The sequence below is a fragment of the Poecilia reticulata genome, linkage group LG14 (assembly GCF_000633615.1).
Source record: "Poecilia reticulata strain Guanapo linkage group LG14, Guppy_female_1.0+MT, whole genome shotgun sequence".
Classification (NCBI taxonomy): domain Eukaryota; kingdom Metazoa; phylum Chordata; class Actinopteri; order Cyprinodontiformes; family Poeciliidae; genus Poecilia; species Poecilia reticulata.
In genome coordinates this window covers 334,424-361,297 of record NC_024344.1, presented here as the reverse complement: position 1 = coordinate 361,297, position 26,874 = coordinate 334,424, and the positions used below count along the sequence as shown (strand labels likewise).

At 40.3% G+C, this 26,874-nt stretch overlaps 1 protein-coding gene across 1 annotated transcript in view; it reads right to left on the bottom strand.

Annotated features, from left to right (window-relative positions):
* fstl4 (follistatin-like 4) overlaps nt 1–25,199 on the bottom strand; it is a gene marked incomplete at its 5' end in the record, with an annotated part of 86,127 nt that extends 60,928 nt beyond the window's left edge. Inside the window, 3 exons of the mRNA XM_008426985.1 lie at nt 1,174–1,294; nt 5,963–6,153; nt 25,166–25,199. Of these exons, the coding sequence (XP_008425207.1) occupies nt 1,174–1,294; nt 5,963–6,153; nt 25,166–25,199 (346 nt within the window). The remainder of the gene's footprint in view (nt 1–1,173; nt 1,295–5,962; nt 6,154–25,165) is intronic.
* Nucleotides 25,200–26,874: the final 1,675 nt, after the last annotated feature.

The following is a 26,874-nucleotide window of genomic DNA, read 5'->3' as shown; positions in this document are numbered from 1 at the left end:
AGGGAGAGGTAGAGGGAGGGAGGTAGAGGAAGAGAGAGAGAGGAAGGGAAGGAGAGGGAGGAGGGAGAGGGAGGGAGAGAGAGGAGGAGAGGGAGGGAGAGGTAGAGGGAGGGAGGTAGAGGAAGGGAGGAAGAGGAAGGGAGAGAGGGAGGGAGAGGGAGGAGGAGAGAGGGAGGGAGAGGTAGAGGGAGGGAGGTAGAGGGAGGGAGAGAGGGAGATGAGGGAGGAAGGGAGAGAAAGGGAGAGGGAGGGAGAGAAAGGGAGAGGGAGGGAGAGAGGGAGAGAGANAAGGGAGAGAAAGGGAGAGGGAGGGAGAGAAAGGGAGAGGGAGGGAGAGAGGGAGAGAGAAAGGGAGATGAGGGAGGAAGGGAGAGAAAGGGAGATGGAGGGAGAGAAAGGGAGAGAAAGGGAGAGGGAGGGACGCCTGCCGGCTTTAATTGGTGCAAATGGACGGTTTCCGTTTCCAACTACAGCCGACGTTTGGACTGAAGTGAACGTAATTCAAAGTGTGTTTTATATAAACCAGATGGTGAAATTAATCTTCACTGTGGATGTTGATATGGACTGAGTGATACGGATGGAGAGTTTAGAATTAGGTTGTCAATAAGACATTAAACAATCTGATGACAAAAGCTTCGATTGCTGACTGAGTTTCTATGACTTTGTATTTTAAAGGTCTCTGAAACGTCTTGTTGCTGAAATGTGCCGATTGTGATTGATGAGTTGGAGGAAACTGATTTCTTGGTTCTTCAAGTTGCCAAAGAAGAACAAGATTTCCAGCAGATAAAAGGAAGAGATACTAAAGTTATATTTGTCAATCTTTTGTTTTCCGTCATGAAAAAACTCTTCGTTTTAAAATGTTGCGCAACAACTTTGCTGTTTTTGTAACCACAATATTTTCTAATCATTTCGACTCAAACCTTGTTTTGCAGAACATCTTAAAGTTTCTGCTCCTATAAACATTAAATAGCCACTTCCAGCAGGAACACCAGTATTAAATATTTCCAGCTCTCTTCTGCCATCTTCCTACATAACAGCTCAAAACGAGAAATAAAAAACAACAACCAGCGACGGTAGACTGGCCACGAAACACTGACTGGTGGAAACAACAAACAAACACATGTAGATCTCTCTGAAAGCTGTGAAAACGTAGGGAAAGCTGTGAAAACTTACGGAAAGCCGTGTAGAACTCGTGGAGGCTCAGATGTCCGTCGTTGTTGTAGTCGTCGTAGCGCAGCAGGTCCTGCATGCTGCACTCCAACAGGCTGCTCTCCATCTGCTCCTTCATCGATATCTGCAGACACATCGCATCACCAAACTGAAGTGTCCCATTAGAACCACGAAGTTTCTTTTCCCTTTTGTTCCACATTTGATGATGAAAAATGTAAGAAAATAAACTCGCATGTTAAAGACAAGATGTCAAATAGAAAATAAGTATTTCTATTCACAGATCACGCCACAGTCAGCCAACCATCCTGCATTATTTCACCATTTAAAATAAGAACCATTGAGGAGACCGTCTCCAAACTGCTGCAGCTGCTCGTCGATGTTTTTTCCAGACCGTTTAAATGCACCTGAACGCCTCACGAAATAAGTCGGCGGTGTTGCTGGTTAAGAGTCAAGTGCAGCCTCCAACTTCACACAATCACAGAAGTACAGCGTGTAATTTCCTTCCTCAGCGGCGCCGCGTCAGATCAACTCTAACCTCCGTTACGATTCTCCGGCTTCAGCCTCCAGTCAGAGGCTCTGCGGAACGGAGGGAACGTTTGGCTGTAATGACCTCAGTTTTAACGTAAACCGACCATTTAACCATATTTACATATTTAAAAAATACATTTGTTTAGATTGAAATGTTAAGGATTTATTTATTTCTCTGGCTTACGATGTAAATATGGCATCAAATTGATGTCACCATACACACTGTGATGGTTGGCGATAACGATATATATCGCGATATGATTTGTATAAATCTTACAATAGAAAGAAATATATATATCTATGTCAAAACTCATTTCTTTGTTATTTCTATGTAATGTTTAACCTTYTTGCTTCATGCCCGTCATTTCCAGGCCTCTCGCCCCGACCCCCGCTGCATTCGACCCCGTCGGACATCCGCCGCGCTCCCGCAGAGCGTCGCACTACGACCGCCGGACGTTAAACCCAAACCAAGTCCAGATCGTTGATGATTTTTAACGAGCTCTTCCTGTACGCTCCCTTTCATACGTCTTCCTGCTGACCGGTTACATCATCGCCGCCATCGTAGGCCTGATGTCTACCGCTCCTACTCTAGAGTTAGAGTAAACAATCCATCAGATTCACATGCAAGTTTCACAGGATGCATCATGAAAACATCACCACAGGCTGTTTCCATAACTGATTATTGAACTACTTTGCTTTTTGCCACATAAGTTTCAAATACACGAGGACAGCAAGCTTACATCACACAGAAAGGAGAATTAGAAACATGTAGCTTCATATTCCAACCCGGTAGAAGGAGAACGGCTCTGAACAACAGGGAGCTTCAAAAGGAAAACATTAATCTATAGCTTCCATAACAGAATTACCAAACCTATCAAATCTGCCAAAACACAAACAAATAATTCAAGAGGCTGAGATTTTTCCATTGCCCTATTTGCAAACTCTATAGAAAACCTCAAAAGCATCCAACACAGCGAGAGAATATTACAGATTTAGAAGCATTTTGCATGAAGAATGAGCAAAATCCCCACAGAAGAAGCAAAAGCCTCTTAGCTGTCGCAGAGTTTAAAGGCCATGAAACATGCAAAGCAGATTGTTAGAGAGTAGATGCTGCAACGAGCTGATGGGTTGTTTTGTCTTCTGGAAGCTTGAAAGCATAAAGTTATCTAGATTAAATTAGGATTTAATTTCATGATCATCAGAAATCAGGTCCTGAAAAAAGCAGTGATGTAAGGAAAGCTGCATCCTGTGTCTGTAACTGCATCCCCGTCTTCCCAGTAATCTTCTTTTAACTGGTTTATATGGACACGCACAAGTGACATGGCAGATTAAAGGATGTGAAACGTTTCATCCGCCTGCAGCCGACGGCTGCCGTATGTTTCTGTCACAGGGTTTCTGCCCCGGGGCGTCTGAATAAAACATCTTCAGACCTCAAGTTAAAGGACTCCAACATCATCTGTGACAAAAGGCAGATCGCCGAGTGAAGATGCTGCGGACGGATGACTGCACTTCCACTTTGATCCGGAAAGCCGTCATCGATGCAAAGCAGAACTCATGAATTCCTACATGATAAGAATGTCTTATCAAGGGATTTCTCTGCGTTATTAAATCTTTTAATGCAGCGCCGACATAAAAGGGTTTCAGGCTCTTAACTTTTTTTTCCTCCTGTTGTAAAAACTGAATAAAACTTGTTGGACTTTCACACAATCGTCCAACAAAAGACCAAAAAGTGTTCTGTAGCACTGCACGACCATTTGGAGGCGCCAATAAATGTCCAGCTTCTTATGAGATTATTATTATTAAGCAACGTTTGGGTTTATGCTACACAAGAAATGAGAGATTAACGGAGATTTACGTTTCCTGGTAGCAGACAGAAAAATCTGTGGTTTAACTTTAAAGGCTCATATCTCATTAAACACACAAGTTTTTCAATAAATGCATTTGTTTTTGTTAAAACTTAGATAAAACATCTTAAAACCAGTTAAATGACGTCTGAATATAAAAAATGATCTCACCTCGCCGACTCGTATATGCAAACATTTTTAAAAGTGTGTAATCTGGATGAAGTCAGTTTAATCAGAATCAAAAATGTACTTTTAGGAGTATTTTTATTTTTAGTTGAGTTATTTTATTGTGAAGTATTTCTGCTCTTACTTGAGTCAAATGTCTGGATTTTCTTCCCAATGAATGAAAATCAAAGATGTTTTAACCACCAGACGGACTCACAGCTTCTGTTACAGGACGAAGAAACGTATCGAAAGAAACTGATCAGATTTTGCCATTTATATGAATTATTGTAATTTTGGTCCTTAACCCTTTGCAGTCGAGGTCTAACTGGCCGTCCCAGTCTCTCTTCTCTGTGAGTCAGCGCTCGCTATGAAGCCATGTAGCGATAGCTAGCAAAACTACTACTAACCCTACACACACCACGAACTCTAACTAACACACTCATAGTCTAAAAAACCCATCGAAACACTCAGTAAAATCCACAGCATCGCTGCACCCTCGTCTCTTGCCGTATCCAAAATCCCCCTCCCCCTCGTCTCTTTCCGCGTGTCTCCGTTCTACCTAGCAACAGACCGTCAACACATTTTCATTGGTTGTTTCGAAATGTGGTACATTTGGACCCCATAAAATAAGGCGGAAATCATCAATCTTATTTCTGGCTTTATTTTGAAGTAAATAACAACAAAACCAATATAAAAACACAACTTTTATAAAGTTTGAAGTCCGTGCTGTCCAACAGAGTTGAAATGAAAACTCGGTATGCCGTCTGTTATTACGAAGCCTTATTAATGAGTCACATGCTTGTACGCCGGGTGGCGAGTAACGACTACATAGGGTTAAAATACCAAAACTTCAACTTAACTTCATATTCTGGACGTAATTGTTAAATTTTAATCTGATGAGTAATTCAGAACTTGAGCAGACTTTTTACCAAACACTCTTTACTAGAGGTGTGCCGATCGATCGGTCACCGATCATAATCGGGCCGATTTCTGTGAAAAAGTGTATGATCGGTGATCGGAGATCATTGTCTCTTGTTGCCGATACCGATCACCTGCATCTCATTTCTCAGCCTGCCTGTGCAGCTGGTCTCCTCTTTCCTTCACTCTGCAAACGCGCAGCAACAAATCCTAAGCGATGTGGAACTATAACTATGACGCACTGAGTGAATGGGGACGTTTGCGTGTTGCGGCGGAAAATTGAAGCAGGTCAAAATGCATCAACACAACGAAGCTAATGCGACATAAAAACAATGTCATACTTGAGGAGTTTGGCTACATTGAGGCTCACTGCAGTAAAAAGACATATGGAGGATCAGATAGCAGGTAAAGCAGCACAGCTACAAACACTCACCCGGATTAGCATGACGGTCAGAAAGCTAAACAAATAAAATGATTTAAGTCTTGGAGCTGCGATGTAAGATGCTGGTTCTGCTCTCGCTGTTGAACCGCTGCTACGCTACAGGTAGTAATATTTCACAGACGGAGCGCCGCTTCTGCTCCACCTGGTAGTGACTCTCACACCGAACCTCTGCTTAAAGCTGCAGCATCTAACCTAAAAAATACATTTTACATACGTATTAAAACTTTCGCTGTCCTAACATGAGACAGATAATCTCTAAAAAATAATCGATCTCCTCCCTGCTCTGCATAATTACTCCGCTCTGTCAGAAACAGCCACTCAGAACTAGCAGTAATCAGCTAGCCGCCATGCTAACAGGAAGTTTTCATTCAGTAACTCTGGATTGTTTATTGTAATGGATCCTGTTTTTGCCTTTGAATGTTAAGTTTTATACTTGAATCTTTTTGGCAATGTTGAGAGGTTTTATATTGGCTCTTTGCATCATTTAGCCTCTTCAGAGCCTCCATATGTTATCAGTCTGTTAAAGATAGTTTTACTGATAGCAGGACAATTTGCACAATGCCTGTTTTGTTTAGTTTTCTTCTTGGAAAAAGTTATTAAAAACAAGTTTTTGTCTAAATTAAGGTGAATTCATGGTTCCTTTTTTTAGACAAATGCTTGTTATTAAAAACAAGTTTTTGTCTAAATTAAGGTGAATTCATGGTTCCTTTTTCCACATAATGTAACCGGTAGTGCTTATGATTAAAATAATAATAATTATGTGATCGGTATCGGTGATCGGTCCTCATGGGTGATCATTATCGGCAAGAAAAAACCTGATCGGCACATCTCTACTCTTTACTCTTTCTTGAGTGAAAATGTGTTGCAGTAGCTGCTCCTCCCCTGAATAACTCACCTTCTCCAACTCGTCGCTGGTCAGCCGGCTGTCTTCGTTTCCATCCAGGTATTTAAACATGGCGTCCACCAGCGCCCTCTTCTCCTCCATGTCTCGCTGCTGGCTCCGCTCGCCGCTCCCCACCGCTTTCGGCTGCATTTCCAGGAGCGTGCTCTTCAGCTTGTTGTACTCTGACATGGTGCATGCGCTGCCTGCAAGGGTAAACACACAGACATGGATAAAAAGACATTTAAATAATCTCAATTATACAAGCCTTTGGATTGTAGCTGTAAATTGGATTTAATGTCCTAGTGTGTTTAATAGTGGGAGTAGAGGAAAAAAGGGTTAGAGGGAGAGATAATGTGTGTATCTGCACACGCATGTGTGTCCTTGAGACCTCATCTAAGGAGATGAAGCTTTATTTGCATGGTTTGTTTCAAAGCCTTTTGGTTTCTGAGGTTCTAAATAATTACATTTAATCCCTGAATTCACATGACAGACAAAGGTAAATGTTCTCATTTAGAGCATTTTGAGCGACATGTCATATTGTTGTCTGGATGTTGCGTTGTGGCTTTGAAGCTTGTTGGTTGCTGCGGTGGCGCAGCGGCAAAGCTCAACCCACATGGAGGCCGCGTGGCGGAGGTCACAGGTTCGATTCCCACCTGGCGACATGTCCATGTCTCTCTCGTTACCCTCTTTGCTGTCAAAACCTTATTTAAAAAAGGTGTAAGACAATATTGTTTTCTTAATTACATTTATCCACAAAGAGTCCCAAAAATAACATTGTGTTTATTTTTTACTCCTCTAAGTCAAAGTTCATCCAAAAAATGTGTAAGGAGGAAGCAAAATATGGAAGAAGGAAGAATGTTTTGGTTCGGTGTGGAGAGTGAAGCTGGTTAGTTTATAGGAAACTGGATGGAGTTAAATGATTTCCAGGAAAAGTCACACTGGACATCGACGGCAAGATTTGAAATAAACAAAGTTCACACATTCTAGTCAAGTGTTTCTAAATTAACGCCTGATCACATAAAGAGCCGTCGGCTTGGAGCTGCAGTCCCCGCTTCACCCCCTGCCTCTTCCACACAGCTCCTACAGACTAGCGGCAGCAACAATCAGCAAACACCCAGTGGAACTGTGAGTCTGCTGGGGTAATTATACAAACCACAACGCTCCTAAGAACAGAACGTCTGTAAACAGCATCGATGCAGGCATGGAGAAGCACAGCTGATATGACGGGAAGGTAGGAGGTTCTTAAAGAGACGGCGACCAATTTCAAGACATCAGACACAAATATGATGCAAAATCAAATCTCTTCGAAGTTGCTTTTGATGTATAGCATTTTTATAATAACTGAAGGTTACATAGTTACTTGTTTATGGTATAAAGTGTCACTTTGTGCCTGGGAAATACATAACACTCCCTCAGGCTCCCTTTAACTCAAAGCAGGGTGAAGCTAAAAAAGTCACATTTTCAAAGCGTTTTGTTTAAAAAATAAATAGAAATCCTGTAGAAACTGTAGAAAATGCAACGCGTTAGACGACTTCTGCATCCCAAAACAGGAGACCCAAACTGAGACCAGAGGAGAGAATCTCCTCATCCAATAAAGCCAATTAAAAACTATGTAACATGTCGAGTTCAGCAATCCGATTCTGTTTTGGTTCCACACTGCAGCGTTTTTTACCAAAACGTTAACACAGCAGCAGAGAAAAGCTGCTGCTCTTCCAGACCAGAATCTTTCTAAAACCACATCCAGTCCCAACACGAACAGCAGAACGTCAGGAAAAGGTCCAGGTCGGCCAAAATTCAACCCTCCACAACCAGGAAGGAGTTTAATAACGAGCAAGGAGCATGAAACCATTTACTTTTAGGAGCATTTTTACTACGCTTTACTTTTACTTTTTATGGGTTAGGATTTTATGACGTTTTTATTAAGGTGGGTTTTCTTTAAAACATGTTTTAACCAGAAACACAAACCTGCAGTTTCCGCTGAAGTTTAACAAGTTTTTTATTAAAAGAAACTGATTTGGAAACAAGTTGCCTGATTTTGTTACTTATATGAATTATTGTCATTTTGTTCTTAAAATACCCAAATTTCCACTGAACTTTATCTTTTGGTCCGTCTGATGATGTAATTTTTAAATATTAAATGATTGATCAGTAAACTTATACCAAATACTTTTTACTCTTGAGTGTAAATATGCCGACGCAGTTTTAATCCTACTTGTATATAATTTTTGGATATCGTTGCTTATTCATGCAATTCATAAATGACATAAAATGTTATTTAATGCTTTAGCAGAAGGAAGGGTTACAGTTTCGCAACTTTGACTACAACAATACGTTTACATTTATAAAGGATTCATAAATATGTACATGATGTAAGATTTTAATGCAGGATAAATGATTTCCGTAACTTTCACGTTCGCTGTAGCTGCAGGAGTTCAGCGATGCTCAGAGACCAGAGTGAAATGCAGGGCCTCTTGTACCTGCTAACGAATTACTTACAGGAGAAAGTCACATTACAGTCCAATTTGTGAGAGAGCAAACAAGGTTTTAGGGAGGACTTCTAATTTGTAGAGCTCAGATTTACTAATCAGCTGCATCCATCAAACTGTTTTGCTAAATGTTGGTCAATTTGAAAAGGTTATCAGACCAATAAATCACATTAAACTGTATATTTCTAACTCGACTGAAAAGTGACACAAACGACACAGTTGACCCTCTAAGACTCGTGCAGCCAGCAGAGACGATGCGCATTCTTCCCTGCAAGCAGGCGGTCGCGTCAAGGTCTTTGCTAAATCCATGCTCAATGTTATTCCTGCGAGGCGAATGAGGCGTGAGAAGGCTCAGGTATTAGGGATCATCACCTGACCGTCATCTCTGTCCTCGCACCGCAGGGACAGAAACAAATTCACCTCCATGCCAATTTAGATCTCGTCATATATGGCAGGAATTACGCTCTCCTTGCCCCGATCTCACCGCGCTGCTTCTCAGATAGCAAGGGCATCTGTGAGAAAACTGTTTACTAAATATTTAACATACATTATGCTGCACCAATATTTAAAGAGTGAAACAGAAGCAGAGCTGAGAGCCACAGAGAGTCCTGTCTGCTCTGTAAACCTCCTGTCCTTTGACTCCGGCTTTCTGATTCTGCTGAGCGCAGCAGCTGAAGACCTGGCAGAGAAATATCCGTCTGCATTACGGAGGATCCACCTCTGACTGCTGCTTTATTGTTCAGGAGGGACCTGGACTCTCTTTACAGCCTGTTTGAAATATTAGCTGCTTAAGTGAGCGCGCCAAAGCGGCTCAGTTTGCTTCTCTCCAAACTTAAACCTGGCAGGAGTCGAGCAGAGAAACAAATGGAAAGTAAGGTGAAAGGAAAACTACTGGTAAAGTCCAGAAGCTGCAGCAGGAGTCCTGCAGTGCTGGACAGGCAGAGAGCTGCACAGCACACGCCAACTTCAGCACCGTTAGCAGCAAGCAGGCAGGTAGCCGTGCTCTCTCAAAAATCGTTTAAATTTAATCTCTCTCAGTTTTTCTGGCTTTTGAATCGATAACTGGTCTTCATAAGCCAACTCTGTCAACAACAACTCAACATCTATTACCGTTAAAACGGAGACGAGTCTAAAACACTCACCGTCTTGTCTTGAGGTTTCATAATACTGGAAGACTTTTTTACTTCCACCGTCTCTGACTCTTCGTATTTAGAGACAACAGACGGCCATAAACTGCACTTCCGTTTAACATCTGATGAAATATGCATGATCAATTTGCTTAAAGGTCGCGTTTTTAAAAACTAAAAAGAATAAAGTCAACCCTAGAAACAGATAATTTAGAAAATCCTCGTGCATTTCATAAATAAATCAATAAATAAATATTGTGCGTGATTTATGCCCGTCAAATATAGCTTTACTGAAAAAATAGTCAAATTAATGTTAATGGAAAAATAGGTCAACGTTGCTACACGTCTAGTAGAAATAAATTAGTGCATAAAAAAGTCAGTATTTCCTGGGCGCTCGGCGACCCAGAGCATCAATCCTTCATGTGACAAAACCTCCCACAATGCCCTGCAAGCATGTAAAAGTGTTAAATTTATGTGTGCCTGACCTCCTCTGGCTGAGATGATGGGATTATTTACTGCATGCTGCCTGTATGCCAGTAAGATGCAACAGTGATGGACCTCCATTCCAGATAATTATGGATATGATGGACACTTTCTGCTCCCGAGGGCAGCCGGGTCTGAGAGAGCACAGCCAATCTGGGACGGTGACACCAGCCACTGAAGAGCCACATGCTGCATAATCGCAGTTGGCAGCTGTTTAAATCGGCTTACTGTGAGCTTCATAGTTTATACAGAACTTCTTCTGTGACAGAAACTACTTCAACTTTCAATATTCCCCTTGTTGCTTCTTCTAAATGTTCTGATTTATATCAGAGAATGGGAAAGGTTCACCTATTGACCTTTTGCAAACAAGTCACTCAGGCCTGTTGCCATTAGCCACGATTAGACTCGTACCTTCTCCACAAGGTGATGTTTGGCGTCTTTCTCATCATATTTACTTATAAAGTATATGAACTCTTACCTTGTAAAAAGTGTTTGCAGCAGATTTGCGATTACACCAAGAGCTGACAGTCATGATTGACGGCAGCCACAACTTTCCTCACTAAAAACTATAAAACAAAAAGACAAATTTGGTTCCTATCCTTGTCTGCCCAGCTCAGTCTGCCTGTCACGATAACAAATTTTGCTGGACGATTAATTGTCTAAAAAATTATTGCGATAAACGATAATATTGTTTCAAGACCTTTTGACACTGATTTAATGGAAATGACTAATACATGTGATTTCCTGCCATAGATACACTTTGTTTTCAAAAGAGCACATAACACTAGAACTGATAAACTAAACAAAACAACCAAAAACAAAAATAAAATGGATTCTCAGTCTCCATGAACAAAGAACGTACTTGAATGAAAACTAAACAACAAAAAGCCAAAGTGGAAATAAATACTGCATTCAACCAAACGAGTGCAGATTATGAAGTCTGTTTACTAAATTGCCCTTCAGGAATCACTAGATTTAAATAGAGAAAACGGGCACATCCCACTATCTAATGCAATAGTTCATACTACACCATTTTTTGTATCCATTGGAGATGATATGTGGAAACAACATTAATGTTTATTCAACATTTTGTGCAAAGAATATAGAAATGACAAGGGAAGAAGTTGGAGCCAAATTGCTACCGCAGTTGATGAACCCGGTAAGTTTTCAGCTGTTCTTCGTTAACGTGACATAAATAGGTTATAATGATTTTCATTCAGTCAGGACTTTATGCTGAATCTAGCCACATGCATCACAGGTAGATTCTAGTAAAGCACTGATTAATGCCTGATTTTAAAATTAGTTAACTGGACTTGTAGCCATTATTTTGTGCCCATGTGGCTGGACACCACACGGCACGACGAACCCGATCGAACCGTTATACCTGGGATTTCTGTCGGCTAATGTGTCTCTCAGGTTTAGAAAATGGGCCGACAACTCGTGTCGTGTGCGCTGGACATTAGAATAAGGAAATGAGGAAGGAAGTGGTTACTGGAGAGCACCGGAGCTGAGCCTTTTTTCATTCAGTGTCATCAACAGAAAGAAAAAAGGCTGGAAGAGACGATAAAGACGATAATTAAAATGAGGTCGACAGGTTTAATTTATTGTGCGATTAATTGTTTATGCGGCAGGCCCATGTCTGAGCATTTTAAAGTGAAATCAACTAAATAAAAGCGATGTCAGACAACCAGCTGCTTGTTTTTAGATCAGCTTTAAAGGAGAGCGCTGGTTGTTCTGACGTCCGTCATGGAGGAAACCGCGACCTCACGTGCAATAAGATGTTATTTTAATAAAAGTGAGGCCTGCTGTCCAGGAAGTAAGTGGGGCTCGGCGGCCTGAGTTGTGAAACATCTTGTGAAGGAGAGCAGGGAGCTGCAACAGTAAAGCTGAGGCTCAGAAAAGGAGGAACATGTTTCAGATATAAGAAGGTCAGCGACATCGTCGGCATGTTCGGGGATCGGAGGATCAGTCAGTCAGTGGATCAACTGAGACACAACAGCAGAGCTCTGACTGAACCACGGTGGCCTCTGTGATTTTTACTCTCTGAATTAATATCTTACATTAAGTTGCTGCTGGGATCCTTTTCTGTGAAGCTCAGAGCTGATCCATAGTTTAAACCGACTCTTCCTGGCAAACATAACTTACAGTAGTTTAAAAACGACACCTTTAGACTTCCTGAGTAAAGACGAGCCGTCTGCCAGCCTCCCTGTCGGTACGGCAGAGCGGATCGCTGTGTTCAGGAAGCTTATCGGTCCCTGCAGCCGGGAGCCACTAAAGGAGAAACCTGCTGCACACCCAGAGTTATTGGTAAAGCAATGAAGGAGAAATACTAGAGCAGCTTTCACTGCCAACCTGATCGGGCCTGTTCACATCGGACCCGATCGTCTCTCACTCTGGATCAAATCGTTCCAGATTCAAAGCGTTTCCATTACAAATCTTTGTCTGTATTCTGCAAACGTCAAAAAATAAAAACTATTTGGCTTTCGCAGTGTTTCCATTAAATGAGAAATGAAATTAAAATCATGTGAAAAGTTTGATGATGTGATAAGGCAATGAAAATCATGGCAGCATTAGATTTAACAAGAGATACATGCTGGCGCTCATCTATCAGCCAATCAGAGAAGGCGTGGGAGCGACAAGCCCCACGCCTACTGTGTATGTGGCGTTTGGAGAAACTGTAGAGCTGATTTTACTGGTTCTGGTGGAGCCAGCAGACAAAAACACTTAGTAAGATTTTGTGTTTGTGCAGCTTCCAGAGGAACTTCAGTTAAATCTGCCGTATGCAACTTTTATAAGAAAATATTTCTTAAAACTGTCCTTATGTTGTAAAAGATAATCTGTGAATAAATTGATCTCCACGTTCTCCCTGAGCTACTATTGAACCAAAAACAACCAACCAGAGTCAGGAGGAGGGGCTGAGCGCCGTCAATCATGTCCGTGTACACGCTGATCAATGTTTTAATGGCGGAGAAACAACTTTCAGTTACAGGAAAACTATTTACTCGTCGCCATCAGTGGCTATGCTAACTAGCCTTAGCGTTCATGAAATTGGATATTTTCACAGATTGTCTTTCTCATATCATACCATCAGAACATAAAACATTTTCTTTCATAACCCAGCTTTAAAGCCGTTTCTGCAGGTCTCAGCTGGTGATCCTGCGACTTATTACCCAACGAGGTCGTTACGGTTCACAGCAGATTTGCAACTCTAAAAGGCACCAAGACTGTTGAGCCCATGTTTTTATAAGAAGCGATTTCAGAGCTGATGGCAGCGAGAGACGAAGCAGCAGAAAGGCTGCAGCCGATGCAGAAAATGTCACCAAAGCACAGAGAGAGAAAGTGTTGCTTTTCTTCTGAGTGTGCTTCTACCTGCTTCTACCTCTGCCAGGCCTCGTCATCATTTTGACTTTGGAGATTTAATTTTGCAATTACCACTATAATGGATTTGGAACGAGTTTTCTTACTCTCATGATGACTCTTTGGATTAATTATCCACAACCTGCAATGGTTTGCAAATATGCAGTTTTCACGTTTACCACAAACACTTAAAACTTGAAATGAAGGACAAAAAAAGCTGATTACAACTCTGGCGCTTTAAATTTAAATCTTTAAAGCGCCAGAGTCCTAAAAAGCACTGTTAAAGTTTGATGTATTATTTATTATTAGCCGTCTCCTGTGTATAAATGATTCCCCCCTTTTTAAGTTTTAAACAGTTTTCCACAAACTGGGAACTTAATCATCTAAAACCTTTATTTGTTTTAAATTTATAAAAAGAAAAAATGACTGACAACACATCTAGTCGAGTTTACTGTACATTTTTATTAACCTACATAAAACTACAGATAAATGACTTATTCTGTAGAACTAAAGGACACCATTTAGCAAAAATAAATACAAATTATAAACTGTCCAACTAAATATTCATCCACTCATTGAAATTAAGAGATTTCTCATGCCTGACTGTTAGTGGGTTGGTATTTATAAGCTACACAAAAACAACACCGCTAGAAACAAACACCTAACTAAGAAATATATTTGATACGCATCTCGCCATCATTTCACGTCCAGGTTTTGGACTGCTCCACCAAACACAGAGTTGGATTTGCCCTTTTGCCCCCAAAGCTCTGGCGAAGCGGCTCAAGCCCCCAAAAATAATTACGAAGGTCCTGCTTCTGCCAGGAGATTAAGATGGGGAACAAGCGGCGGCGTTGATTACATTTTGGCGTCTCTCCCTCACACCTGCAGTTCCTGTAGTCCCCAGCCGTTTCCCGGTTCTGGCTGAGGCCTGCGAGCCGCTGCCTGGTCATCCCAGGAGCTTACACATTTCAAATTGCCTGGATGAGGAGGCTGGAGGAAACGGATGCCTCTGGCTGAATGTGCCCCTCTGACAACGCGGCGCCCCGGACCAACTTATCACGTTACCCTCGCAGCAACGGCCTGACCTTGTGCCGAGAGATTTCAGAGGTTGGAGCAGACAGAAAGAGCAAGCAGGAGGCAAACCGATTCTCACAGTCTGATGTTTATTTGTAAAGTTTATTTTGCAAAAACAACCAAATTAGCACCACGTGATACTAGGAAAGTATGAACAGGATCAGCCATAAGAAGCTGGTCTGTCAGTTCAGTCACCAGATCCCGATCAACGGAGAACGTTTGGGATTTTGGTCAAACAGGAAATCTGTCAGCTGACAACAGGATCCATCCCGGTCAATATGGACGAAGGAAAGTTTCCAACACCTCGAGTCAGAATGTCAGGCAGTTCAGAAAGGAGCAGTGGGACCAATCAGGGTGAAATGGAGAGTGGCCACCGGGTGGATGTGGAGAGGACATTTTAGGAGTTTTTGATGTTGAGTTTTGACCTTTGTGATGTGCAGCGTTTGTTCTTGTTGCACTTCAGCTCTGAATGAATTTCCCTTCTGGGACAATAAAGCACATCTCAACGTGTCCAACATTACAAAGAGCCGTAATGAGCTTCCTCCGCATGGCGCCTGGGCTCTCCGTTAGCGATGGGGCAAGAGCTCGGCATTCTGGGAGGAACTGGGAGTAGAGCTGCTGCTACTCCACATCGAAAGGAGTCTCTGTTTTCCGGATGGCCCTGAACGCCTCTGTTCAGGTGTTTTTTTGCCTGTCCTTCCAGGCAGAGGACCAGGACGCCCCAGGACACGCTGCATGTCTCTGCCTGCGACCCAATTCCCTGATCAACAGATGACGACGACTGTGAATATGAACATTTGTTCATCTCTGAACAAATGAGACGGTGGGATTTCATAAATTAAATTTTAAGTCACGCAGAAAAAAAAAAGTATTTTTTCTTGTTCTTCACAAAAGAACATCCATAAATAATGCAGCAGTAATAACTGCATTTTTCTAACCAGACTATTTTTGTCTCTCATCATTCCAAGCACTATATATCCACGTTGCTACTCTCCGGTGTGAAAAGCCCTGGCCCTATTTTGGACTGCGTCTTGCACTTGTGTCTCTAAGTGAAGCCGGGGAAAAAATAACACTCTGCACATTTGTTATTTCTGGGCTGAAATGTTGCTGGAATCCTCTGTGGAAAGGATCAGCAGCAAAACATCCAGAGGCGTCTGCATCAGCCAGGAAGTCTCTGGGTCTCTGAGCGCCTCACACCTGGCCTGAAACAAAGCGCTCGGCTCGGGACGGCAGGCGGCGTTTAGTTACACTTATTTATAGCTGAAATGACAAAGTACTTTAACTAGACCACCAAATGCTGCTGACATAAACCGTCTTCAGACATCTGACTAACAAGCAGAGGGACGATTAAAGCGGATCCAAGTGGAATAGATTATCCAGTCAACTGTAATCTGAGCCACACAATCCACAGAGATAATCTGCAGGATTATTGATGTTTCTGGAGAATTACATTTAAATTCATGCACCTGCAAACCTCACACTTACTTTGATACAGATGGTTCAGGCTCTGAGTTTAAACCTCAAAAAATCTCAGAGCTTTACAGAAGAAGTAGAAACGGCCGCAGGTTTGGGTCGAAATGTTTTGACTGTTTATTAGATAATAATCTGAGATAATTTCAGTCGGAAAATTAAGTTTCTATGTCTGTCATGCTGCTGCTTTTCCAAAAAGTCCTGAAAGTAACTTTGGCTGTAATATGGATGTCGTCCTGCTAGCAACCCAACCTCTTAACTGCCCTGAGATTAAATTAACATCCCAGTTTGCACATATTCCAACAAATCCACAGCCTCAAATGCTTAACAGCAGCAGAAAAACTGGGTTTATTCTATAATGCAGCCAGAAGAGAGCAAGGCTTAGATATTTCAATTAAGCTAGGCTAAAGGCTGGAGAGGTGTGTGTGTGTGTGTGTGTGTGCGTGCGTGCGTGCGTGCGTGTGTGTGTGAGTCTCTTAACATATTCAGTCTCCTTTCTTCACGTGTCAATAAAGCAGGATAAACATTTGACTAAGCATCAATTGACCTTTAAGTATAAAAAATATTTTTAAATTTCATATTTTGTTACTTTTCATACAAAAAAGCTGATCTGTTAAAAACTGATTCAGAATTAAATTCTACATTAACGTCCAAAACATTTTCATTAAATAAAACTTGCATATGGGAACCTGAATTTGATTCAACTGTAATGAAAACTGACTGAATAAAGATGTTTTCCCAAAGGGGGAGAGGAGAATTGGTTAGCAACATGCGAGTCAACGCAATCATGAAAATAATAGTTTTCATTACCTTCAAACGCAGCACACATGGAGCTCAATTTAACCAGTTATTACTTCAAATTTCACATTTCTGTCTCTGTGTAGTGAACCGATTCACCCCGAGGGTTTATTACTAAACCCGGCGACATTAGACCTCATGCATGTTGAAATATTTGGACTTTTCTTGTCAAACCGGTGAAATGAAAAATATAGTTTACGTATTTTCCGATTTAGGGATGGTAATCAAAATAAAAATTGAAGTTTGTGATTTTTGGACTTATTAAATTGTGGATAAAAGAAACCAAAAAATGCCAATTAAATACTTTGAGAACTTGGAAATTTTCTGATGCCAAAAAACTATACATTTGTGAGAAAAAACTGTTTTCCATGAGTAAAAGCATAAAACTTATAATATGAAAACGTGGATAATCTGACATTGTAAAGTCAGAAATTTGTAACCAAACTCAAACATTTTCTGAGATTTTAAAAGTCATTTGCAAACAGAAATGCCAGAAGTTTTCTAAGATTGAGGTGGTTTTGACAGATATGTTTATTCTTGAAAATGTGTAAAACTATTGTCTAAGTTTCTTTGTTGTTGGTGTAAACTGACTGCAGGGTTTTTGTTTGGTAAAAGCAGCAGGTACCAGGCTGAGTGTGCAGCCGTCTCCATTATGCAGATGATGCTGTTCACTGCCAAAAAACTCAATCTTACCAAGTATTTTAGTTTCTAGTGCAAAAATCTTTGTTCACTTTAAGAAAGACAAAAATAACTTGCAAGCAAAATTTTATCAAGAAACATGTGATTGTGTTGAGTCAATAATTGGTTAATATTCATGGAAAAGTACAAGTTCCAGATTATTTCACTTATAAAATGGAAAAATGCCTCGTTGGACGTGAAGTTATCTGCAACTGGCACTAGAACGTTTTCCATCAATAAGATGCATAGATTGTATTAAAGGTATCTTCAACAGATACTCGAGAACGTTGAGTTTGTAGAAGCCTAACTAAGGGTGGTTCATTTAAAAAAGGAAAAACTATTTGAGGCTGATAAAACCTGTATTTTCTTTGGGGCTCAGAGTCGCACCACCCAGTGCGGGTCAAACCGGATCTGAGGTTTCATCCACACGGCGAACAGAAACTCACTGGGCTGCAGCACAAGGCTGATATTGACTCACAGTTTACAGTCGGCTACTCTCTTCCCAAACAGGTAGATATACTAGCAGGGCAGGTCATTATCCAGAAAGCAGAAACTAATGAAGGGGAAAATTAACAAAAGGCAAACATCACATCCATTTCTGTAAATTTCCTCCCCGGCGCCGGTTCCCAGGGCTTTGCTGCCTGCACACTCCACCTCCTGAAGATATCTGGGTCACAGATCTGCTACCACAAGAGGGAAGATGTCAAAACCAACGTGGGGAATGGAAACCGGATTTATTTTCTGCAGTAAAGTCATGATTTACGATTGATAATAAAGTGACCTAAATGAGGAGAGTTATTCAGACCTTTCCACCACCAGGATATTTTTGGAAAGACCGTTGTGTAAACATACAGCTGCGTTTCTCACCGGGCCGAGACAAAATGAAATTCATTTCAACTTTGTTCTTGGTGACTGACAGACAGGTAAAGCTTTTTAGGCCTTTCCACATGGACAGCGGATAAACCAAGTAGATGTGGATCAAATCTGGCTTTTCATCCATTAAATATCACTAAAAACGATTTAATGCAGTTTGCAATAATGTGGCCACTGTTACCGTTTGTCCATGCAGTGGAGGAAAGACGGCTGCTGTGTCTATTCAGGACTAAAACGATCAGTTATTTAAATTCCTGTAAGCGTTGTGGCTCACAGATCCCACACCAAACCTCAGAGATCCCTCCCCTCTCATCACTTCTTCCATGTCATGCAACGCCATGCTTCCCAAATACATTTACACTCCCGTCGAGTGCTGCAGCGTTTTATTTTCCCTTGCATGCATAAGGAAGGAAATTATACCGAGCTAAGCTTTGTTTATATACAGGTTTTTATATTCCATGTTGGTCCAGGTTGATATTCCAACCAGATTCAAGTTTGACATAAAACCAGTGACCTATATTTTACAAACATTGAAGTTATACGTTTAAAGCTGCATTAGATGATGAAGACAGAAACAAAGAAGTGAGTTACACTCCTCAACCTTCACCGCTTGAAATCCATATGCATGAGAAGTAGTTCTGCATATTCAAGGCCAGATAACGAACTCTGATATTAAATGGATGTTTAAATATGAGGAGGGAGGCAGGGGAACAAATTTAGGCCAGTTGGTCATAAGTGGTACGTGTGACGGTAAACCCTGGAGTCCTGCTGGTGGAGGTGACTAATTAGAGCACATTAGGGAAACACAGTTCATCACTGTACTTCCTGTAATTACCCAAACCATGATGAATTATGGGTCAGCTCATCTTATCTGGAATAAAATCGAAGCAGCAAAATGGAGCCAGTTTAGATGCATTAATGCAGCACAAAGCAGGTGGAGAAACCCTGAGATTCAGAGAAAATCCAGAAATGTTTCCAACCTGAATAATGACAGGAAAAATTAAAAACACAGAAAATGATCGACTTGAACAGACTGAATGTTTTCTGTCATGTTTTACAAAGTCTCTTCTTTTGCAGTTTGTCCAGTTAGTTTCTAGATATATATTTTTAAATAATGACGAGTCCCAATCTGTCAATGACTTGGAGTTCATAGAAAAAATATGTGATTATTGAGGACAACTTAAATCATTTTTTTTAAATAATCTCTCAGATTTTGTTCTCCTTTTACATTATTTTATCTTTTGAGATAAACCTGCCTCATTTCCTGGCAAAAATAAACTTCTTAGTTAATTAAAAATAATTATTATAAATCTGCCAGAGTAGCAATTCACTCCAAAAACACAAAATCTTAAAGCACTTTTGTCTAGTTAAGTGCAAATATGAGCTTGTTTTAAAAAATTCCTCAACCTTGAAGAAGTTCTAGTTACATTGGCAGATAATTTTACAAAAAATATGGAGAAAATATCTTGCTATAAGTTTAATAATTGCCAATTGAACAAGTTTTTTTCCATAAATATTAAGGAATTATTGATCTAATACAAGCTCAAAAGTTAAGTTGGTCTTCCTTCATATTCTGACCAGATATTAGACAAAACTACTTGATATGATTTTGTGTTTATTCACGTTAAAATATTGTATTTTGTAAAAAAAAAAAAAAAAAAAAAAAGAGAAAAGAAGAAGTAGTTGCATTGTGAGTAGGGCTGAACCGATTCCTCGAGTGATTCGAGAACCTCGATTATTAAAATTCCTCGAGGAAAATTGACCTGCCTCGAAGCTTCGTTAATTTATGTTTTATCATTTAGCGCCCCGTGTTTCAGCCGGAACATTATTTGCGTTGCGCGGAGCTCTGACTTCCGCCTCTGAGTTGTTGACGGAAGCTACGTGTTAGCGGCATAACGTCCAACCTTCAAGTTCGGCCCGCGGGGATTTTACTGATTGGTGATAATTCCGGGTTTTCATCGTTTTTGTGGGACCAATAAACATCCTTAAAATGACCGGCGCGATGCCGGGAGTTCGGCAGCCTTTCTGCTCCGGAGCTGCTGGTTGAACGGCGGGAAGAAGCTGAGGAGGATTTCTACAGGTGAGCGGAGAGACTGAACACGGCGGGCGGCTGATGCTTACAGGGTCAGAGCAGCTTTACGGACGAACCGCACAATAAACTTATATCATCCCGGTCTGAACAAACGGGAGGCGGAACATGGCTGGTAGATGAGTTTCTGAACGGAGGAGCCGTAAATATCCCGTGTTGCTCCCCCGGTCTACAAAACAGTAACTGGTAGGGAAGCTCAAAGGTGGAAAAAATAGACTGATGTCGATATCCGATAGTAACACTGGTGTTATGGAAGATTCACCAATATTTTATTTCATAATTGTTTTTATCCGATTACTCGATTAATCGTAAGATTATAGATTACTCGATTACTAAAATAATCGTTTACAACAGCCCTAATTGTGAGTTTTTCTGAAGCCCTTCGGCTGCAGGTCGTGATCCAGAGAGTGAATCATTAACCAGCTTCTGCTTCCATTCATCAATCACTGTTTTGTTTTGTTGACCAGTGAATTCGTCTGCGCAGGAATGTAGCACAAACCAAAACCAATGCAACTGCAATTTCAGTCAAAGACATTAAAAAAAAAAAGTCTGAAGTCAGAACAAACCTTCACTGTTTTTAACTCAGTAAAATGACCAAACAGTCATTAATATTCAGGTTAAATCCAGATAAACCTGTGGATGCGTCTCAAACTGCCTCCTTCTGTGACAACATGAAACAAAAATCACTCAGAAAACTGCAGGGCCACATTCACACACTAAAACAATCATATGCACTTAAAGTGTTACAACATCTAGTTATTAAACTGTTTAGCTGTTTTCCAGAGATAAATTAGTCATTTTACAAAATGTGTTCACATAAATAGCTAAATTGAAGTTATGCTAGCATCAGCATCATGTTTGTCTCAACAACCAAGAAATATTTAAAATCAGATGGACGGAGTCCGTTCAGTTCAGCGAACCTGAGATTCTGAACTAATTAGATTTTCAATTAAGAAAAGTCTGATTTTAGCAGGAAAAACAGAAATGAAATGGTTACATCTGAAGTGTGAGCTGCGCCTTGTACTGATTTATGCATTTTATTTTTTCTTGATCTAAAACCCATCAATGATCAGCCACTTGGGTCTTAAACACAAAAAGCTGCAGGCAGAAGTAATGCAACACTTCATCTCTCCACAGAGGAGATGAACAAACACATTCAGGTGGTCACGCCTTCATGTGTTAACACTGCAGCGTTCACTGGTTCACAATCTGCCTTGGAGTCGGCGCACATAACAGAGTTACAGCAAAGCTGATATAATTAATCAGCTGGGAGTAATTAACGAACAAAGAAAATTTAAGCAATTACAAGGCCAAACAGCGGGGAAACAGCAACCACCTCTGAGGACACAGACAGAAGTACAGATCAGTAATTATATGCTTTAAACTTTAATGAGACAAGAGATTCTTTTAAACATCTAAGATTTCTAATTAAAGCCTCTGAATCCTCACTTTCATTTATTTGCTAATCAATCATCACTCATTTGAAACGGTGAGCTGATAGTCGCTGCACGTATTTAAATTTAATCTGACGTCTCATCGTAGCAAATCTAAAGCAAATGATGTGAAGCAGGTGCTTATAGCAGAAACATGCTGCCGTTCAGTTACAGAAATATAAATACAAGCAGAAATAAACCTAAAAATAAAACCAAAACTAATCTGAATCATTTCCTTTCTTGAACTGTTAGAATTGTATTTTACTTAAAGGAGGAAGTTTCACTGTAAAACACATTTTAACTCTTATATTTCATGAGAAACCAGGAAACCAATTATGCATTTTTCTGTTTTATTCCCTTATTTTAACAAGAATAACCAAAGGCAACGACAAGTAATATGGATGTTAAAATGTTAAATAATAAATTCCCAGCTAACCTCATGGGAATTAATGAGTGCTTCTGACAGAATCCTTCAAAATCCAAAGAGTTGAATTTAGTCTGACAGAGACGTGTTTAGTGTATGTTAGATGTTAGGGCTGTAGTGATACAATAATCTCACGATACGGTACACGATATTCTGCTCACAATACGATATATATTGCGATATTCAGCAAACAATGCAATTCAATACACTTTTGTTATTTTCTGAAAGATTTTAGAGGGACAGAGTGATTTTGGTGACATTTTGTGACTTGAATTAATTTAACTGAAAACTGATCAAAAGCACCAACTACACGATACCTGGCTCTGGTTGGACATGGACAGACTTAAAGTCGACAGCTGGACAAAAAGAATCAAAGAAGTGGTGAGAAAACATGTTTCTTTTAATTGAAACAGTACAAACTGTAGCTTACATGCATCTGTAAAGTAAATAAAGTGAACAAAGTCCCTGCTCTGAATAGTTTGATACCTTTTTAACCTGGACATCTGAAGGAATCACTCTAAGCCTGATGACCAATCAGCAAGCAGTGAGTGAGCAAGGAGACAGTTAGTTGTTACGATACTTGTGGATGAATATCGTTTTTTTTCTAGGAAAGAAAATATCGATATATATATATATCGCAAAAATCGATATTATTACACAGCCCTATTAGATGGCAACATCATCCTACTTGTCACTTTTACTCTCGTTTCTGCAGTTTAGATAGAAAATATTAAGGAATATATAATGCAGCCTGCAGCACTAGATATTTGATTAAAGCAGAATTGTGAATTGTGTTAAATCTACATATCCAACCTTTTATCTATAAAAAAAAGAGAGGGATGCAGAGAATTATGAAAAGTTTGGCATAATTCGACCAAAACTAAATAACTACAGTGTTTAACATGCCTGAGAATTATAGGTGAATAAAAATGGAGCCTCATTTTTTTAGTTTCTTGTGCCTCTTGCTGTAAAAAAGCGCAGAGAAAACTTGTTCTTTGGACACAAAAGCTTCATGTGTTACAGAGGCGCTTTGTGTCTGAGCAGCATCTGGAGATACGATAAGTCTCAAAGCCTGAAATCTTTTCTAAGATGATATCCTCGTGGGTTTGAAACGGAGGAGCATTTTTCCTACATTATGTTAATCCAGAAGAAGCTCCAGCGGCTCGGCTGAGCTTAAAAGGACACGAAGGATCCCTCAGTCCTTAACGTTTTTATCTCTGAAAATCAAAAAGTTAAATTTAAAACTTGAAACTAAATTTAACAGATTTGGAAAACGTAACCGAACCCTTTCAACAATCCTAAATGTTAAAACTGTAGTGTGAAAAAAAAAGTTTAATATCCTCCTAGCAACATTAAATATGGCCAAAAACAAAAGTCAGAATCGCCTTATTGTGAATGCGAGACCCTCACCTGGAAAACTGTCTTAACCAGGCTGCCGTAGATTTATTCTCCAAAGCTCAACATGCATCACAGAAATACATCAGAGCTACTCAGTTGTTACCTCTGACCCATTACTTCTTAAACACGACACGCCATGCATGATGGGCAATGCATTTAATGCAGATTCACTCACCTCAGCATGCAAAATGCTTGGAGTGTCTCCAAAGATCAACTTTCATAAGAATTAAGCTACTGATTTGATTTGTGAGCACTGCAACTGATCTTTCAGACAGTTAGGCAAACTTTAATATGGATACATCATGCTTTTAAATACTTCAACATATTTTTACCCCAAAAGAAGTAAAATGAAGCCAGCCAAGAAATTACGAGTAAAAAAGCATAAAGTTTACTCAAGTACCGAGTAACTGATCAAATTATTATTCATTTAATATTTAAAATTAAATTACATCATCAGATGGACCAAAATATAAAGCCAAGTGGAAATGTTGGTATTTTAAAACCAAATGACAATAATTCAACAAAAAGTAAAATCCAGCAAAGTAATTTTGCAAATCAGTTTCAACAAAAACCAGAAACTGCTGGTGTGTGTCTGAGTCTGGAGAATCTTTGGTTAAAACATGTTTGTTCTTCATTCAGGGGGTAGAAAATTCAGAAATTTTACTCAAGTAAGAGAAGGGATGTTTCACAATAACTCAAGGAAAATGTGCAGCGTAGGAAATACTCCTACAAAAAATACATATTTACAAAAATATTACTCAAGTAAGTGTAACTGGCAGCTGCCTAACTCTGAACATAGAACCGCAGTACAACCACACCAACTACCTACAACAGTGGCCCCCAAACTTTTTCCTGTGAGGGCCACATTACTATTCCCTTCTCTGGTGGGGGGCCGGAGACAGGGGGCGGGGGGCGTTTCTTGATTGATTTTTACCCAGAAAGCACATGGGCATAAACCGTTAGTGAAACAGTCACTGGGACTGACTAGTATATATTCCATTGAGGGACTTTAACATATGAATTCCTCATATGTTAACATAAAGGCTTGTTTTGAAGTATAAGCTGCTACTTACAGGCATTGCTTCAAAGAACTCGACCTAGAATGTGGCGTTCATAACTAACACGTGTGTTCATCTGCTCCACCACTAGCAAACAAGTCAAGCAGTTTACAGGACACACTTCCTGCTAAAGAGGTATTGTTCAGGGGGCCTGATGCGGCCCGCGGGACCACAGCTTGGGGACCACAACATGGAGTGTAGTTTAACAACAGTGTCAGATGCCTATTAAAATATAAAAACAACCACAAAATGAATAAAATATGAAATGCTAATTAAGGAGTTAGCTAACAGGAGCGTTAAAAACGTCACTGGATGAATTTGCATCATGTTTTCCCCAAGAGAAAAACAAAGCCAAAACGCTGCGCTAACAGCTAGCAAAAGGCTCAATGCTATCAAACCATCATCAACACACACAAGTCATGTCTAAAAATAGCTTTGCTGACATTTTAGCATCATTAGCAGYTTACCGCCTTGCTGCTCTCGTTTCAGCAGACAGAAGCAAATGACCGCCGATCAGACGAAGTTGTTACTGGCGGAGGTCCGGAAGTGCTCCAAAACGGACTTTCCCCATTGATGAAGGTAAATTCCCGAGAAAATTACATTTAGCCAAACACTTGGAGGCGGCTCTGGTTCCGGGGGCGATGAAAGGAACCCTGAGCGTTAACACACGGTGGAACCGAACATTTCCACTGGATTACCAGCGATTTACGCAGAACTGAACTTGGACTACAGAATCGCTGCGTAACCGGAAGTCAAGACTTTTTTTTTCTTTTTTTTTTTGGTCATAACCTTTTTTAGCAGTTCCACAGGCGATGCGGTGACGTCACAAATAAGAAAAGGTTATGGCGAATACAGAAAAATAGACAGACTGAAAAATATAACTACGCAGCACCGGGAGAAAATGTATTTATTTTGCCCTTCTACACACTCAATATGTCACCTTTAAATAATAATAATAATAATAATAATAATAAATAAATAGGAGAGTGGCATGGTGGCATGCTAAAAGCGACGCATATTTGTAAGATGTAGCAGCTGTTGCCAGAGAGGAAAGAGACATTAACTTAATGCAAACAAATGTATTTTTGTTTTGACAACATTTTTGCTAACTGGTATAATAAAATTTACCTTTTATCATTGTGTTGTAAATAGGAATTGGATTAAATTGACCAAAAGTGGCTGTAAAGTGCCTGAACTGATAAGCTGTACTGAAATAAAAATATAATTTCATCATCTTTCGAGTTACATATTTTCAGATATGTGAACTGCAATATTTCATATTTCTATTTATTTTTAAGAATTGCATTTTTTACAGTAAAATGATTGAGCATTTAAAATCGCTTCAGCTAAAACTGTCTACAAGCAGCAGCTTGCTGCTCTGATGCTTCTGTTTCCGTAATGTCCTTGAATGCACCTAACCAGGACCGTTTGATTACAACCAGATCAAGGGCTGGACTTTAAAATACCTGTTGTTATTTTCAGGACCTTGCAGACATTACGGCTCATTCCCGATAGCCGAAGGGAAGCTGAGCATGTGTCAGGATAAAAGGTACCAAGAGTTAAAGGGCTCCTTTGATGTATCGCCATGATGAGAAGCAGCGTTAGCAGAGTCGAGGCAATTCAGTCTGAAAAGCACCTTGGCTTCCATAAACATGGTCAAAGGGGTGAAGAATAATGGTTATGAAGTTAAAGCTGCACATGTGAATTTATAGTTGTAAGGAAAAAGGAGAAATGATCATGATGGGAAGGTGGTTCAGTGTAAAATGGTGGAAGGTCTGTCTGGTGAATATTTCCCTGGTCTCTTTAAAGGACAGTGTGGGAATGTCAAAACTTTCTCCAGCTCATCACAAACAAAACTGAAGGTATTAGTTATAGATCTGCAGTTATAGATCGAGAGTCAACGCACAGCTTCAGTTGTTCCAGCTGGAAACCAGACATCAGGCTGACCTCTGACCTCTGCCCTGACCCTTTGGTTCCTCAGTGGTTCTTCTAGCAGCTGCAGAACATTTCAGGCCCAGAGGACTAAAGTCTGAGACCAGAGAAACTTTGATTCCTGCAGCAGGTCAGAGAGACGAACCAGAAGCTGCAGCTGGAGACCTGAGTAGAACCAGGAGGGTGGAGACACCAGCTGGTTCTACGCCACCTGGTTCTACACCACCCAGATCTACATCACCTG